This window comes from Pelobates fuscus, chromosome 12 (assembly GCF_036172605.1).
Source record: "Pelobates fuscus isolate aPelFus1 chromosome 12, aPelFus1.pri, whole genome shotgun sequence".
Taxonomy (NCBI): domain Eukaryota; kingdom Metazoa; phylum Chordata; class Amphibia; order Anura; family Pelobatidae; genus Pelobates; species Pelobates fuscus.
Genome location: NC_086328.1, coordinates 110,468,769 through 110,484,916, shown reverse-complemented (window position 1 = coordinate 110,484,916; position 16,148 = coordinate 110,468,769). Strand labels below are relative to the sequence as shown.

The 16,148-nt window shown below is 47.0% G+C and overlaps 1 protein-coding gene across 1 annotated transcript in view; it reads right to left on the bottom strand.

Moving 5' to 3' along the window:
* Positions 1–13,027: 13,027 nt before the first annotated feature.
* Positions 13,028–16,148, bottom strand: part of NCR3LG1 (natural killer cell cytotoxicity receptor 3 ligand 1) — a 37,093-nt gene continuing 33,972 nt past the window's right edge. The window contains exons 12-13 of the mRNA XM_063437598.1: positions 15,304–15,363; positions 13,028–13,685 (exon numbers count right to left, since the gene is read on the bottom strand). Coding sequence (XP_063293668.1) covers positions 13,381–13,685; positions 15,304–15,363 — 365 coding nt within the window. The 3' untranslated portion in view covers positions 13,028–13,380. The remainder of the gene's footprint in view (positions 13,686–15,303; positions 15,364–16,148) is intronic.

The window sequence follows — 16,148 nt, the reverse complement described above, 5'->3', positions numbered from 1 at the left end:
TACTTTCTTTTACCAGCAATTAATAAATCTAATTCAGAAATATGCGAATGCTTCTTGGAATGACTTGTCTTCTCTGGCATTGGAAATTAGAAGCATTATTTCTTATTTTTGGAATGCCCTGATTCAGAATAAGTTACTTTCTATATGTTATAAAGCACTTGTGCATAGCATGCATCCCAAATAAGACATGTTCATATTTGAAGCAAGGAGACTGAAAGTGTTCAATCTCATTCTTTTACTAAAAACGTAGCCATCGCCAATGCATTAGAGGGCATATCTTGATGTTATAACCTTATGGAAGTCCAATAAAAGCTTATTTATAGATGGTACTCCTTTTAAATTTAAAAAAACAAATTTTTTTAGCACGTGCTCCCCTCCATCTTTGTTGGTGCTGCCTATCACAAATTGTTACATTTGGAGGGACTGCAACTATCTAACTCCCTTTATGGATGGAGATTTACATCCGAATGGCCCAACTTTGAGATAATCATATTCCTAACCAACCAGCCACTGCTTTGCTCTTGTGGTTTCCACCGTACATTCCTTATGAAGCTCAAGTTTTCGCAATTCATTTATTTTTGGTGGCTGATAGGAAATACATGGAAATCTTATCTATGACTTACATTACCCGAACTGCTTCTAAAGACCCAAACTAATTGTATGAAAAATGTGCTGCATATTCAAGCTAACATAAATGCAAACTTGGAAATGGCAGCCAGTAGGTGCAGAAACATTGGGGGTATTGGGGGCTCGTGTTTCTGCCAGAAAAGGCTTATGAGAATTGTGGTAATTATTACTGTTTGTTTTGTTATGCTTATATATTGTAACTTTATATTTTGCATTATGCTTATTGTACCAATTATTGGTTTATTAAAGTATTTGCATAACTCTTTGTAGTGATTTTAGTGTGCATTCTCTATTTGATATATTCTAAAGAGTTTAATTTAACCATGAAAATATGTTTCAACAAATCGTGTCAAAAATATACCAAAAAGACGATGATCTTCATAGAAATGGTCCTCATAGAGAACTGGATGTCACCTGACATGTTCATCATTATAAAGTCATCAAAGTAAATAAGACAATATAAACAGACAGCAAACATGTATGTAAGAGACTCCACCGATATAGTTCACAGATGTTCACATTGTAGAAATGAAAACTATTCAAACCAATAATCAAGGGTCACCATCTGTCCAGAACTTGGGGGTTGGCAATAAAACTAGAAACACAGCAGAGCACTGGGTAGAAGAGTTCTGCCCTAAATGTAATCTATCATTTCACAGTTATTCACTACAGTGAGAATTGTTGGGAATTCAAAGAAATTACAAAGTGAATTTCAAATTTGAGGCCACAATAGTTGAAGTGGGTAAGTTCTCATAATTAGCTATGCTTCCCTGTTGCCAGCGCTACCACGGGAGTAGCCTGGTTGGAGCCCAGTTAAAGGAATGTCGTAGTAGGCTCCTCACTCTAGACCTGGTACTGCTGCTGGCAGGGCCGCCACCAGAAATTTTGGGGTGCCTAACTGAGCTCAAGGTCTGGGCCCCTGGGGGCCGGCCTCCAAAACTGCCCACAGGAATACACACACAGACACAAACACATTCACTGATACAAAAGGACACAGATACACACACACACACACACACACACTGATAAACACACTGATACATACTAACACACATACTGATACGCATATAGGCATACATACTGACACACACATACTGAGACATACACACATATACAGACACACAGGCGTACATAGTGACAGACACATACTAACATACAGACATACATGCATAAGGACATACAGACACAGACACATTCATAATGACATACAGACAGACATTCATACTGACATACACACATTCATTATGACATGCAGACATACATACACTGACATTCATACACACATAATGGCATGCATACAGATAGACATACATGCATACAGACAAGCATACAGACATGCATACATACATACATTCATACTGGCATACATACATTCATACAGACACTGACATCCATACATACACACATTCATAATGACATACAGACATACATTCATACTGGTATTCACACATTCATACAGACAGATAGACAGACATACATACATACACACATTCATAATGACATGCAGACATACATACACTGACATTCATACACACATAATGACATGCATACAGATAGACATACATGCATACAGACATACAGACATGCACACAGACACAGAGGCGGCTCTCTAATTAGGCGGTTTAGGCGGCCGCCTAAGGCCTCGCGGCCGCCTAAACCGCCTGTTGGCAGAGTGTGTCAGGTCCTCGGTCACTGACCGAGGACCTGACTACAGGAGGGGGCCCGGCGGCTTGCCCGGTATGCCGCCGGGTGCGAGGCCCCTCCCGGCCACAATCGCAGACACTGGTCTGCAGCTCCGCAGTGTGCAGAGCTGCAGACCATGTGACTCGCGAGAATTGGCCAATCAGAGCGTTGCCGCGGGTTACCACGGCATCGCTCTGAAATCTCGCGAGATTACACGGTCTGCAGCTCTGAGGAGCTGCAGACCGTAAGCAGTGGCCACCGGACCACCAGGGAGCCCACTGGACCACCAGGGAAAGGTAGGCTCTCCCTCCACCACCCTCAGGCTCACCCCCAGCTTCACCACCCACCACCCTCAGCCTCACCCCCCACCACCATCACCCCCACCACCCTCAGCCTCACCCCCACTTCCACCATCACCCCCCACCACCATCACCCCCACCACCCTCAGCCTCACCCCACCACCATCACCCCTGCCACCCTCAGCCTCACCCCCCACCACCACCATCACCCCCCACCACCCTCAGCTTCACCCCCCACCACCATCACCCCCACCACCCTCAGCCTCACCACCCACCACCACAATAACCCCCAACCACCCTCAGCCTCACCCCCACCACCATCACCCCCACCACCCTCAGCCTCACCACCCACCACCACCATCACCCCCACCACCCTCAGCCTCACTCCCCACCACCACCACCCTCAGCCTCACCCCACCACCATCACCCCTCCCCACCCTCACCATCACCCCCCACCACCCTCACCATCACCCCCACCACCCTCAGCCTCACCCCCCACCACCATCACCCACCATCACCACCCTCAGCCTCACCACCATCACCCCCCACCACCCTAACCATCACCCCTCCCCACCATCACCCCTCCCCACCCTCACTCCCACCACCCTCAGCTTCACCCCCCACCACCGTCACCATCACCCCCCACCATCCTCAGCCTCACCCCCACCACCATCACCCCTCCCCACCCTCACCATCACCCCCACCACCCTCAGCCTCACCCCCACCACCATCACCCACCATCACCACCATCAGCCTCACCACCATCACCCCCCACCACCCTCACCATCACCCCTCCCCACCATCACCCCTCCCCACCCTCACTCCCACCACCCTCAGCTTCACCCCCCCACCACCGTCACCATCACCCCCCACCACCATCACCCACCATCACCATCACCACCCTCAGCTTCACCCCCCACCACCATCACCCATCACCACCCTCACCATCACCCCTCCCCACCATCACCCCCCACCACCCTCAGCTACACCCACCACCACAGTCACCATCACCCCCCACCACCCTCAGCTTCACCCCCACCACCATCACCCCTCGCCACCCTCAGCCTCGCCCCCACCACCCTCACCATTACCCTTTCACCCTCAGCCTCACCCCCCCCCACCTTCAGCCTCACCATCCCCCATAACCCCCCACCACCCTCACCATCACCCCCCACCACCCTCAGCTTCACCCCACCACCATCACCCCTCGCCACCCTCAGCCTCACCCCCACCACCCTCACCATTACCCCTTCACCCTCAGCCTCACCCCCCACCACCCTCAGCCTCACCATCCCCCATAACCCCCCACCACCCTCAGCTTCAGCACCCACCACCACCCTCAACATCACCACCCTCAGCATCACCCCCCTCACCCCCCTCAGCATCACCCCCCTCAGCCTCACCCCCCACCACCCTCAGCATCGCCCCTCACCACCCTCAGCATCGCCCCTCACCACCCTCAGCATTACCCCCCACCACCCTCAGCATCTCCACCCTCAGCCTCCCCCCACTCACCATTACCCCCTCTCACTCTCACATTACCCCCACTCTCACATTAGCCCCCCCACTCTCACATTAGCCCCCCCACTCTCACATTAGCCCCCCCCACTCTCACATTACCCCCCACTCTCACATTACCCCCCACTCTCACATTACCCCTCACTCTCGCATTACCCCTCACTCTCGCATTACCCCCTCTCACTCTCACATTACCCACTCTCACATTACCCCCTCTCACTCTCACATTACCCCCTCTCACATTACCATCACCCCCGCTCCCTCTCACATTACCATCACCCCCCGCTCCCTCTCACATTACCATCACCCCCCGCTCCCTCTGACATTACCATCACCCCCCGCTCCCTCTCACATTACCATCACCCCCCTGCTCCCTCTCACCATCACACCCCACGCTCCCTCTCACCATCACACCCCCGCTCCCTCTCACCATCACACCCCCCGCTCCCTCTCACCATCACACCCCCCGCTCCCTCTCACCATCACACCCCCCGCTCCCTCTCACCATCAGCTACCCCATACACATAGGGTCTCAGACAAAAACGCAAACATGCTCACAGAGACATACATTCGCACACACAAGGATACTCTCTGTCAGACACACTCTCAGGCACATACACAGGTAGACAGTGCATCAATGTGTATATGTGACACTTTTTTGTTAGTGGGGCCTCATGTTTGCGTTTCGCCTAAGGCCTCATAAAGTCTAGAGCCGCCTCTGCACAGACATACATACAGATATACATACAGACATGCATATATATATGCATATGCATATATATATATATATGACATATATGTCAGGGTACCTGAAGCCTCTACCTCCGAAAGAGGTAGAGACTTAGTAGTTTACTCCTCCAGCAGGTCGGCTTCCTCCATCCCTCGCGGCTCCCCTAGACACTCTCACGCCGGCCGCGAGGGACTTACTCTGTTTCCCTCTGGTATCCTTGACCCGGCTTGTTCCTCGCTCACCTGTCCTCTCGTTCCCTCGACCTCGGCTTGTTTCTGACCATTCTCTTTACTCTCCGTACGTTAGTCCGGCCATTCTAAGGTCCGGTATACGTACCCTGTCCTGTTTGTACTTTGCGTGTTGGATCCCTGTCCCGATCCTGACATTACGACAGGGCCAATGGATCCTGCAGGTACAAACAGTCAGGTTGGTCCTTCTGATTCCAGGTTTGACGCCATGGAACACAGAATGGACCAGATGGCACTAGCACTACAGGCGCTATTATCTCGTGCCAATAACCCACCTGAGGAGATCCGTACTACTTCCATCTCTCCTGTAAGTTCTGGCCTAGAGGTAGCCACTGTAGGTGCCTCTTCCCGTATTACCCCACCTGTACGTTATGGTGGTTCACCGGAGAAGTGTCGTGGTTTTTTGAACCAGATTAGTATCCACTTCGAACTGCAACCTCGCTCCTATCCCACAGATAGGGCGAAAGTTGGATTTATTATCACCCTACTCATTGAGAAAGCTCTGAGATGGGCCAACCCACTATGGGAGAATGATAACCCATTGTTATATAATTATAATGCCTTTGTAGCTGCATTTAGAAGAACTTTTGACCCTCCTGGTAGGAAGGTTAATGCAGCCAGATTACTGTTGCGCCTGAGACAGGAGAACCGAACACTTGTGGATTATGCACTAGAGTTCAGGTCTCTGGCGTCAGAAGTCAAGTGGAATGAGCAGGCTTATATAGATGTATTTTTGAACGGGCTATCAGATATTATCCTTGATGAGGTTGCTACTAGGGAGCTTCCTGAGAATTTAGAGGACTTAATTTCGTTAATTTCTCGTATTGATGAGCGTTTAAGAGAGAGACAGAACACTAGAGAGAGGAACTTCAGACCTGTCTTTAAATTAGCCCCTACATTTCAAAGTCCTGATTCCAATACCTCACTGTATCCTGAACCTATGCAGATAGGCAATACTCGCCTCTCTGAAGAGGAGAGGCAGTACAGGAGAAGGGAGGGTTTATGTATGTATTGTGGAGCCAGAGGTCATTTGCGTCTGAATTGTCCTACTCGCTCGGGAAACGCCCGCACCTAAGTTTCTCTAGAGGACAGGCCTTGGGTGTTTCTATTTTGTCCTCTACGCATAATTATAAAGATCACAGGCTTCTGCTACCAATTTCTTTAACGTGGGAGAAGGGAATGCTAAAGACCATGGCCTTGATAGATTCCGGAGCTGCTGAGAATTTTATCGACCAAGTCTTTGCTACTAAACACACTATCCCATCCCAGTTAAGGGATACACCCTTGGCCGTTGAGGCCATAGATGGTAGACCTCTACTTGAGCCTGTTATCTCTCGTGAGACTATACCCATTAACTTAACTATTGGTATCTTACACGAGGAGAACTTATCACTTATGCTCATTTCATCTCCTTCTGTTCCCATAGTCCTGGGCTACCCATGGTTAAAGAGACATAACCCTATTATCGATTGGGAATTAGGGGAGATAATCTCATGGGGCCAGGGTTGTCAGGAGAGGTGTTTACGCAGGGTGTCTCCATTGGCTATGATTAACACACCAGATAGTTCTACCCAGTCTACAGGGAGACAGATACCTCCTCTGTACATAGACTTAAAAGCAGTGTTCGATAAGAAGAACGCTGATACACTACCCCCACACAGGACCTTTGATTGTAAAATTAATCTTTTGCCCGGCACCATGCCCCCCAGGGGTAATGTATATCCTCTATCCATTAAAGAGAATTCTGTTTTAGAGGAGTATATTCAGGAGAATTTAGACAAGGGATTCATTAGGAGATCCTCTTCTCCCGCCGGGGCTGGATTTTTTTTTGTTAAAAAGAAGGATGGCTCACTCAGACCATGTATTGATTACCGAGGTTTGAATAAGATAACCATTAGGAATGCCTATCCGATCCCCTTGATTACCGAGCTCTTTGATCGGCTAAAAGGTTCTAAGATTTTCACCAAGTTGGACCTCAGAGGGGCATATAACTTGGTGAGAATTCAACAAGGTCACGAGTGGAAGACTGCGTTTAATACCCGCTACGGGCATTATGAGTACACGGTCATGCCTTTTGGACTTTGTAACGCACCGGCAGTATTCCAGGATCTGATTAACGAAGTTCTTAGGGAATTTCAACAGGATTGTGTTATTGTATACCTGGATGACATTCTCATACACTCTAGAGAGATTGAGACCCACCATAGACAAGTCAGAAAGGTATTACACAAACTTCTACAATACTGCAAATTTGAGAAATGCAGCTTTGACCAGACCCAGATAGATTTTCTTGGATACGTGATTTCTGGGGAAGGCTTTAAGATGGATCCTGACAAACTCCAGTCTATTCTAGATTGGCCATTGCCTAAGGGACTCAAGGCTATCCAGAGGTTTATTGGGTTCTCCAATTATTATAGGCGCTTCATTAAGGGTTACTCTTCTATTATTGCACCTATTACCAATATGACCAAACAAGGGGCTGATACTAAGACTTGGTCTACTGAAGCTCTCGTTGCTTTCAAAAATCTCAAAGAACTTTTTGCTTCGGCTCCAATATTAGTCCATCCTGATACGTCCTTGCCGTTCCTACTTGAGGTCGATGCCTCTGAGACAGGAGTAGGTGCCATTCTCTCACAAAGGTTGGGGGTGGATAAACCGTTACATCCTTGTGTTTTTTTTTCCAAGAAACTTTCTGGGCCTGAAAGCAGGTATGACATCAGAGACAGGGAATTGTTAGCAGTCATTAAAGCCTTGAAAGAGTGGAGACATCTATTGGAGGGCACCTTACATCCGGTTACTATTTTGACGGACCACAAAAACTTGTCCTATATTGGGGAGGCTAAGCGTTTGTCCTCTAGGCAAGCTCGTTGGTCCTTATTCCTGACTCATTTCAATTATGTGCTTACTTACAGACCTGGCTCTAAGAACTCTAAGGCCGATGCTTTGTCTCGACAATATGAACCTTTCACTGTATCTGAACCGATTCTTTCTTCTATAGTTCCTAAATGCAAGATTGTTGCTAATACGAATCTCAGGATTCATTCCCCGTTACTGGCCGAGATCATTAAGCTGCAACATCTAGCACCTAAACAGACTCCTGAGGGTCGACATTTCGTTCCTCCTACTCTTCAACTGGAGCTGTTGCAATGTTTCCATAACAGCAAGATGGCGGGACATCCTGGTATCCGCAAGACGTATGCTTTGATTTCTAAAGACTTCTGGTGGCCTGCTTTACGTAAAGATACTAAAGATTTCATCGCTGCGTGTGAAGTGTGTACTAAGACCAAACAACCTCATACGCTCCCAAGTGGATTCCTGCATCCCTTAGAGGTACCAGAGAAACCATGGTCTTGTTTGGCCATGGACTTTATTGTCGATCTACCTATCTCTAAAAAACATTTTATCCTCACCGTGGTTGACAGATTCACCAAGATGGCCCACTTCATTCCCTTGCCTAAACTTCCATCCTCCCCAGAGTTGGCAGAGATATTCGCGAGGGAGATGTTTCGCTTACATGGGATACCTTCCCAAATCGTATCTGACAGAGGGTCCCAATTTGTTTCCCGTTTTTGGAGATCCTTTTGTTCTCAACTAGGTATTAAATTAAATTTCTCTTCTGCCTATCATCCCCAGTCTAACGGAGCTGCTGAACGTACTAACCAAAAGATTGAGCAATATCTACGTTGTTTTGTTTCCGAACACCAGGACGATTGGGTCGGTTTGATTCCTTGGGCGGAGTTTGCGCACAACAATCTCGTTTGTGACTCTACTCATTCAAGCCCCTTCTTCATGAACTATGGCTTTCATCCATCTATTCTTCCCTCGGTTTCTCCTTCCCAAGGTGTACCGTCGGTTGATGTACATGTTGCCAATTTGAGGAAGTTGTGGGATCAGACTCGACAAATTCTTCTACACAATTCTATGCTGGTTAAGAAACACGCCGATAAACGTAGAAGGGCGGCTCCGATTTTCGTTCCAGGCGATAGAGTATGGTTAAGCACTAGGAATATTCGGCTTAAAGTTCCTTCCATGAAATTCGCTCCTCGATATATTGGTCCTTACAGGATCTTGACTCGAATTAACCCAGTGGCGTATCGTCTAGCTCTCCCAGCTGCCTTACGCATCCCTAACTCCTTTCACGTTTCATTGTTGAAACCCCTAGTCTGTAACAGATTCTCCTCCACGATCGCCCCTCCTCGCTCTGTTCAGGTGGAGGGTCAGGAGGAGTATGAGGTTAACTCCATCATTGATTCTCGTATCTCTCGGGGAGAGTACAATATTTGGTCGACTGGAAGGGATATGGTCCTGAGGAGAGAAGTTGGGTACCACAAGAGGATGTTCATGCTCCTCGCCTTCGCAGGGCGTTTCACTCACGCTTTCCGTCTCGTCCCGGTTCCTTCCGCCCGGTGGGCGTATCTGAGAGGGGGGGTACTGTCAGGGTACCTGAAGCCTCTACCTCCGAAAGAGGTAGAGACTTAGTAGTTTACTCCTCCAGCAAGTCGGCTTCCTCCATCCCTCGCGGCTCCCCTAGACACTCTCACGCCGGCCGCGAGGGATCCGTCTCATTTTATGACGTCACGCACGCTGCCCGACGTCATGACGTCAGTCCGGACCGATCTGTCACTCAAGTGACTGGAAGCCACTCAGGACTCGTCGGAGGCGGGTATACTCACTGTAACCAGGGTATTTAAACCTGTTTCTCCCATTCACTCATTGCCCTGTCATGGTTCTAGCCTGTCTAGTCACACAGTGCTCTGGCGATTTCAGTTATTCCTTTGGTTCCGACCCGGCTAGTTTGACTTACTCTGTTTCCCTCTGGTATCCTTGACCCGGCTTGTTCCTCGCTCACCTGTCCTCTCGTTCCCTCGACCTCGGCTTGTTTCTGACCATTCTCTTTACTCTCCGTACGTTAGTCCGGCCATTCTAAGGTCCGGTATACGTACCCTGTCCTGTTTGTACTTTGCGTGTTGGATCCCTGTCCCGATCCTGACAATATACATACATTCATACTCGCATTCAGACACTGACATCCATACATACACACATTCATAATGACATACAGACATACATACACTGACATTCATACATACACACATTCATAATGACATACAGACATACATACACTGACATTCATACACACATAATGACATGCATACAAATAGACATACATGCATACAGACCTACATACACACATCCATAATGACATGCAGACATACATACACTGACATTCATACACACATAATGACATGCATACGTACACACAGACAGACATACACACAGACAGACACAGACAGACAGACACACAGACAGACAAACAGACAGCTCATTTTCCAGCCACCCTCCTGTTTCTTACCTTGTCTTTGCAGGAGGGTGGCTGGCTGGGGCTGATGGGACTGGCAGTCGGCTGGCTCTCCCTCTTCATTGTCAGGCGGGCGCTCCTCCCAGCAGCACTTGCGCTGCGGCGGCTTTTTTTTTTTTTTTAAAGGGGCCCGGTCGCGCTATACCACGGCCACAGCGCTGAACGGGCCCCTGAAGATATGGAGCCCATCGGGTGGCCCTAAGTGCATGGGCCACCCGATGGACCCCATCAGAGTGCGGGCGCTGGTGCAACTGCACCGGCGGCAGTTCCACCGCTACACGTGGGGCCCGGGAAGCTCCTCTCTCTGACTCTCTCTCTGCTGGTGGAGGGGGGGGGACAGACTGTCTCCCCTTTCAATATATTGTCCTGCTGCTGGGGGGCGGGATCGACTGCCTCATCTGCCCCATCTGGGAGAATAGGGTCTCCCATTTGTGAATTAAGCTGCCGCTGTGGAGAGGTGGTCACTGACTCCTCTCCCTGGAACACTTTCTGCAGCTGGGAAGGAAGGACGGCACCTTCAGCTCCCTGTAACACACACTGCCGCTGGGGAGGAAGGACGGCACCTTCAGCTCCCTGTAACACACACTACCGCTGGGGAGGAAGGGTGGCACCTTCGGCTCCCTGTAACACACACTGCCGCTGGGGAGGAAGGACGGCACCTTCGGCTCCCTGTTACTCAAACTGCCACTGGGGAGGAAGGACGGCACCTTCAGCTCCCTGTAACACACACTGCAGCTGGGAAGGAAGGACGGCACCTTCTGCTCCCTGTAACACAAACTGCCGCTGGGGAGGAAGGACGGCACCTTCAGCTCCCTGTAACACACACTGCCGCTGGGGAGGAAGGGTGGCACCTTCGGCTCCCTGTAACACACACTGCTGCTGGGGAGGAAGGATGGCACCTTCGGCTCCCTGTAACTCACACTGCTGCTGGGGAGGAAGGACGACACCTTTGGCTCCCTGTAACTCACTCTGCTGCTGGGGAGGAAGAACCACACCTTTGGCTCCCTGTAACACACACTGTCGCTGGGGAGGAAGGACGACACCTTTGGCTCACTGTAACTCCCTCTGCCACTGGGAAGGGAGGACGACACCTTTGGCTCCCTGGGACTCACACTGTCGCTGGGGAGGAAGGACGACACCTTTGGCTCCCTGTAACTCACTCTGCCGCTGGGGAGGAAGGACGACACCTTTGGCTCCCTGTAACTTACTCTGCCGCTGGGGAAGAAGGACGACACCTTTGGCTCCCTGTAACTCACTCTGCCGCTGGGGAGGGGAGACGACACCTTTGGCTTCCTGGGACTCACACTGTCGCTGGGGAGGAAGGACGACACCTTTGGCTCCCTGTAACTCACTCTGCCGCTGGGCATATTCTCTCTCTTTTGCCAGCCGGAATTCTCTGTCCATCTTTGCGTTTCGCTCGGCTGTGACCTGGTTCCAGATCGCCTGGAATATATCCATGGGCACATTATCACCATACTGGGCGACTCGCTGCCTCACCTCGGCCAGCCAATCATCGCCAGAACCTTCCATACTTGTCTGCTCCAAGTCGCTGGATATCTCTGCTCCCAGGGGCGCTGCACGTGTGCTAGCGTTGCCCTCAATTTGTAACTTCACGAACGGTGTCTCCGAGCTGCTTTACCTCGCACTAGGATGCCATCCCACCACTGCCACCAATGTAACGGATCGACGGGCACCCCGACTGGGTACCTCCGTTGATGGATGCTCCTAGCGCTTTCTGAGGACTCCAAGCACTGCAGCAGACACCACAACCACCGAACCGGAGAAGCATACAAATGCTCTCAAGCATATGAATGCTGTAAACAGCTGAACAGGAAAAGCATACAATTGGCTTACACTCCTGGCAATCAGCATACAATCCAATTCCCCCAATAACGAGACGACACTTTATTTTGAGGTCAAGCAGAACTGACTGTACAGGCACATACAGCCTCTTTTATTCACAATCCACAAACAAAGTACTGCCCACAGGACTTTGAAATACAACCAATCAATCCGTACAATACACACAGACACTCCCACTCAAAATACTCCCCTCTGCATGTGATATAAGATACAGAGAAATACAGTTTTTCCACATTATTCATAACTTTAAAAGTATGCATCACATTACATTTTCCGAAGCAGCATACTCCAAATATGTCAAAATCATCCAAATTGGTCCATTGGTTCAAAAGATAGATCAAAGTCCTTTGTGACCAAATGAAGCATGGATTTTCTGCCCAAAACCAGTTCCACAGAGGCTTCTATCCTGGAGATAATTGAGAAGTAATACAATTATCTCCAAGGACAGAGGCAAAACTCCATTAAGCACATGGCAGTAAAAAGACAGTAAAATACAATAAAATACACAAGGTTACATTTATTACATAAAATACAGACATTTTTACAACAGACAAGTGTTTTATTACACAAATAGACTCCATGGCATAGCTATCTGGGTTAAATGAGTTAATTCAGTAAATCCGATAATCTACAGAACGCCAGGGCAGAAATACATGAATAAACCTTTCTGCATAGAAAAATAAAGTATTTGAATGCCGGTCCATAGTCAAAAGGCAGCAGGCAGGCAACCAGGCTCCTCCAGTGTACAGTGGCGTGGTTGGTTCCGCACAGGCACTTCAAACCCTTAAAGCACTGAAGTTGATAAATCCATCTGTACAATCTGCTAAAATCTTGTTGATTTAGAGTTGTGTTGGGTGAGTGTGTGTGTGTTCACGCTGTATGTTCATAGTAAAGATTTCAGTGTTTTTTATGAGCAACACAACAGCTCCGTTACTCTCCTACACTGTCCATTGTAATATATAAAGAGGTATCAGTACCCTGTGCTGATGAGTGACCCAAGACTAATGTCCTTCATATATACCAAGGTTTAGCGTTTCACCGATCGAACAATCATTAAGCCAGTTTAAGAACATAATTTTCTTCGATAGTTTCATAGTTAAAGGTAGCTTCAAATCGGATTTGAAATTCAGTTTCGGATATGTCTGGCTTAAAAGTAACTGTGGAGATGCAGCCAGAGCCATCACTGTTGTTGAATGCGTGGATGTTGTCTACTATGGGGAACATCCCGTTGTACCAAGAGAACACGCCATTCCTTGAATCCGGTCCGTTAATGCAACATGCTAACATGACATCATCTCCAGGTCTAGGATTGTTGGTCTTACAAATAATTCCTGTTGAACGTGGCTTTTTTCCTTCACCTTTATAAAGAAAGTAATATTGTCATCAAACTCAATCAATATATTCACAATAATTACAATAATTATATTATTTAATCACAACTTTAAAAAGAAATGTTAATTTTTTTCTGACGAGTGCGTTTCAATCTAGCAAAAGTACCTATTACATTTTTTTTTTAGATATTTCTTAAAAGTAATTCTCTGAATTCACAAATACCTTCTGAAAAAAATAATTTCATACAAAGAAACATAACCCCTTACGCCCCAAGGCTTTTTTGAGATGTGACGCTTTTGCGAGAAAGGCCTTTTTGGCACTTTTTCCATAAATTCACTCTTTTTAAAGTAGAAACATGGCTTTATATATACATAAACAAAAAAAAAAATCTTCCTCAGTTTTGCATTTAATAATTTCTACACACAAAGAAAGCTAATTCAAAATAGATTCACTAATTGTTCTTAATTGTTAAAATACGCAATATGTGTAGGATTTCAGTGCATTCTTAGAGCGAATGAACGTGTTTTAAAGCTATAACTCAGCAAAATGTGGCATACTGAGCTTACAACTTTCATAGTAGTCACAGAATCCAAAAGTACATATTTGTAGAAAGGACATCCCCAATGCAATGTAACTAAAAGCATTTTGACACTGTTCAATTAACTATTTTATCATAAATTAAGATCAAATTAATTCATTTCTTGTGTTTCCACATGGGTTTTATTTTTGGAAAATTCACAGACCACGAGTGTCCCAGTACTGCAAACACCCCATATTTGCATTCTGCCACTGTTATCGATTACAATGATACCCCACATGAATACCTTTTCCAATAATCTTGCTCCTACTCCATCCCTTAATCCCACCATTAACCCCACCATCTAACTGTGGCTCCAACTGAAAGAGGGGACTCCAGGTACCTGGGGTCCCCTTATTTTTAAATAGCAGAGTTAGAAATGCATTTAAAAGGATTTAAAGGGCTATACGCAGAGCTCAGTTTGAATGCTGCACATGGCTCATATGTCAGCTGACAAAGAGGACCTCTCCAGAAAAATATCTGGTATCCCTTGCTACAAGCAGGGATTTAACCCCTGCTGGTTACTACATGACAGTCTATGCCATCAAGGGACGTTAAAGTCTTGCACTGCATGACAGTGTATGGTCGTTAAGTGAGTACAATTCCTAAAGGAATTAAACCATTAATGTTTAACCTCAAAGTACCCCAGACACTGTCCCTTATACAAGCCCCTCTTCCACTGGCTATAGCTTCAATGCAGAATTCTTGCCCTGGTAGCACGTTATAGGTTGACAGCATCAGCTGACACTCACAATGAATGACTGGCCTCGCACTAAGAAAAATGCATTAGAAATCTATTTATGTACGACCTGTACATCAAGGCACCAGGGAGATTCTAGACTGCATGGAGAGTTGTCTTAATTAACAGCAAGATAACTGGAGACAGGTGCTACGGCAAATGTGTTGCTACCGGACGGGAATACTTGTGCTGGCTGGTGGTAGTATTATTAGTATTTACCCTATAATGGTTATACCACACGTCTACTCTGAAATTATTCTGAAACCGTACAAAAACTGTCATAGGAAACAGTGTAAAGGTCTATTCCCATATGGTTAATGCTACTTACCGGATTTTGGCACAATTGGATCTCTAGGACCTCCGTCTACAGGTCTGATTCCAGGATTCCCTAACAGATAGAAATATAATTTGCAATCAGTGAACTAACGTAAAAATATATGTACATATTGTCAACCAGAGCACAGTTATACACTACAGTGAGAATTGTTGGGAATTCAAAGAGAAGACAACGTGAATTTCACATTTTTTTATTTTTTTTGTCAATCTTTATTTTATTGAGGCATATTAGGTTTCGAGTACAGAATAAAGAAGGGAAGACAATAATAAGTTGTACAAGTCGGGAATGTCACATCGCAAAACATATTATCTTAGAGAATCGACAGCCTCATTTTTTTTTATGAAGAACAAGTATATAACGGCTTAGCAAATATAACCATAAACAGTGCTTATCTAGGTGAGTTATCAAAATAAAGAGTCTGTAAGCTATATAACACCATAGATATGCTGTAGGCGATTTAAGTGGCAGGTTGAAATAACGTATAATGAAGTAGTTGAGAGGGTAGCTTTGCAAAAACCAAACGGTTAAACATGAGACCTGAGTAACATCCAGGTTTAGTCAGCAAGTTAATTGCATGTTAGTCTGCGGGCTAGGCAGGTGGATGCTCGGAACTATGGCTAGGAACGATCCTGGTCGCAGAATTTAAAAGAATGGGCGCAAGCATAGAAAAATGGTTATACGACGGCCTAGGCTGCTGAATTCCGAGTTAGCTTAGTTTTAGTCTGGATGCAGTAGCAGTCCAAAGTATTTACCCCCAGCAATATGCCTATTTGAGTAAGTCAGGGGTGCGTCACATACTATTACAGCGGAAAGATACTGGAAAATGCCACCTGGTG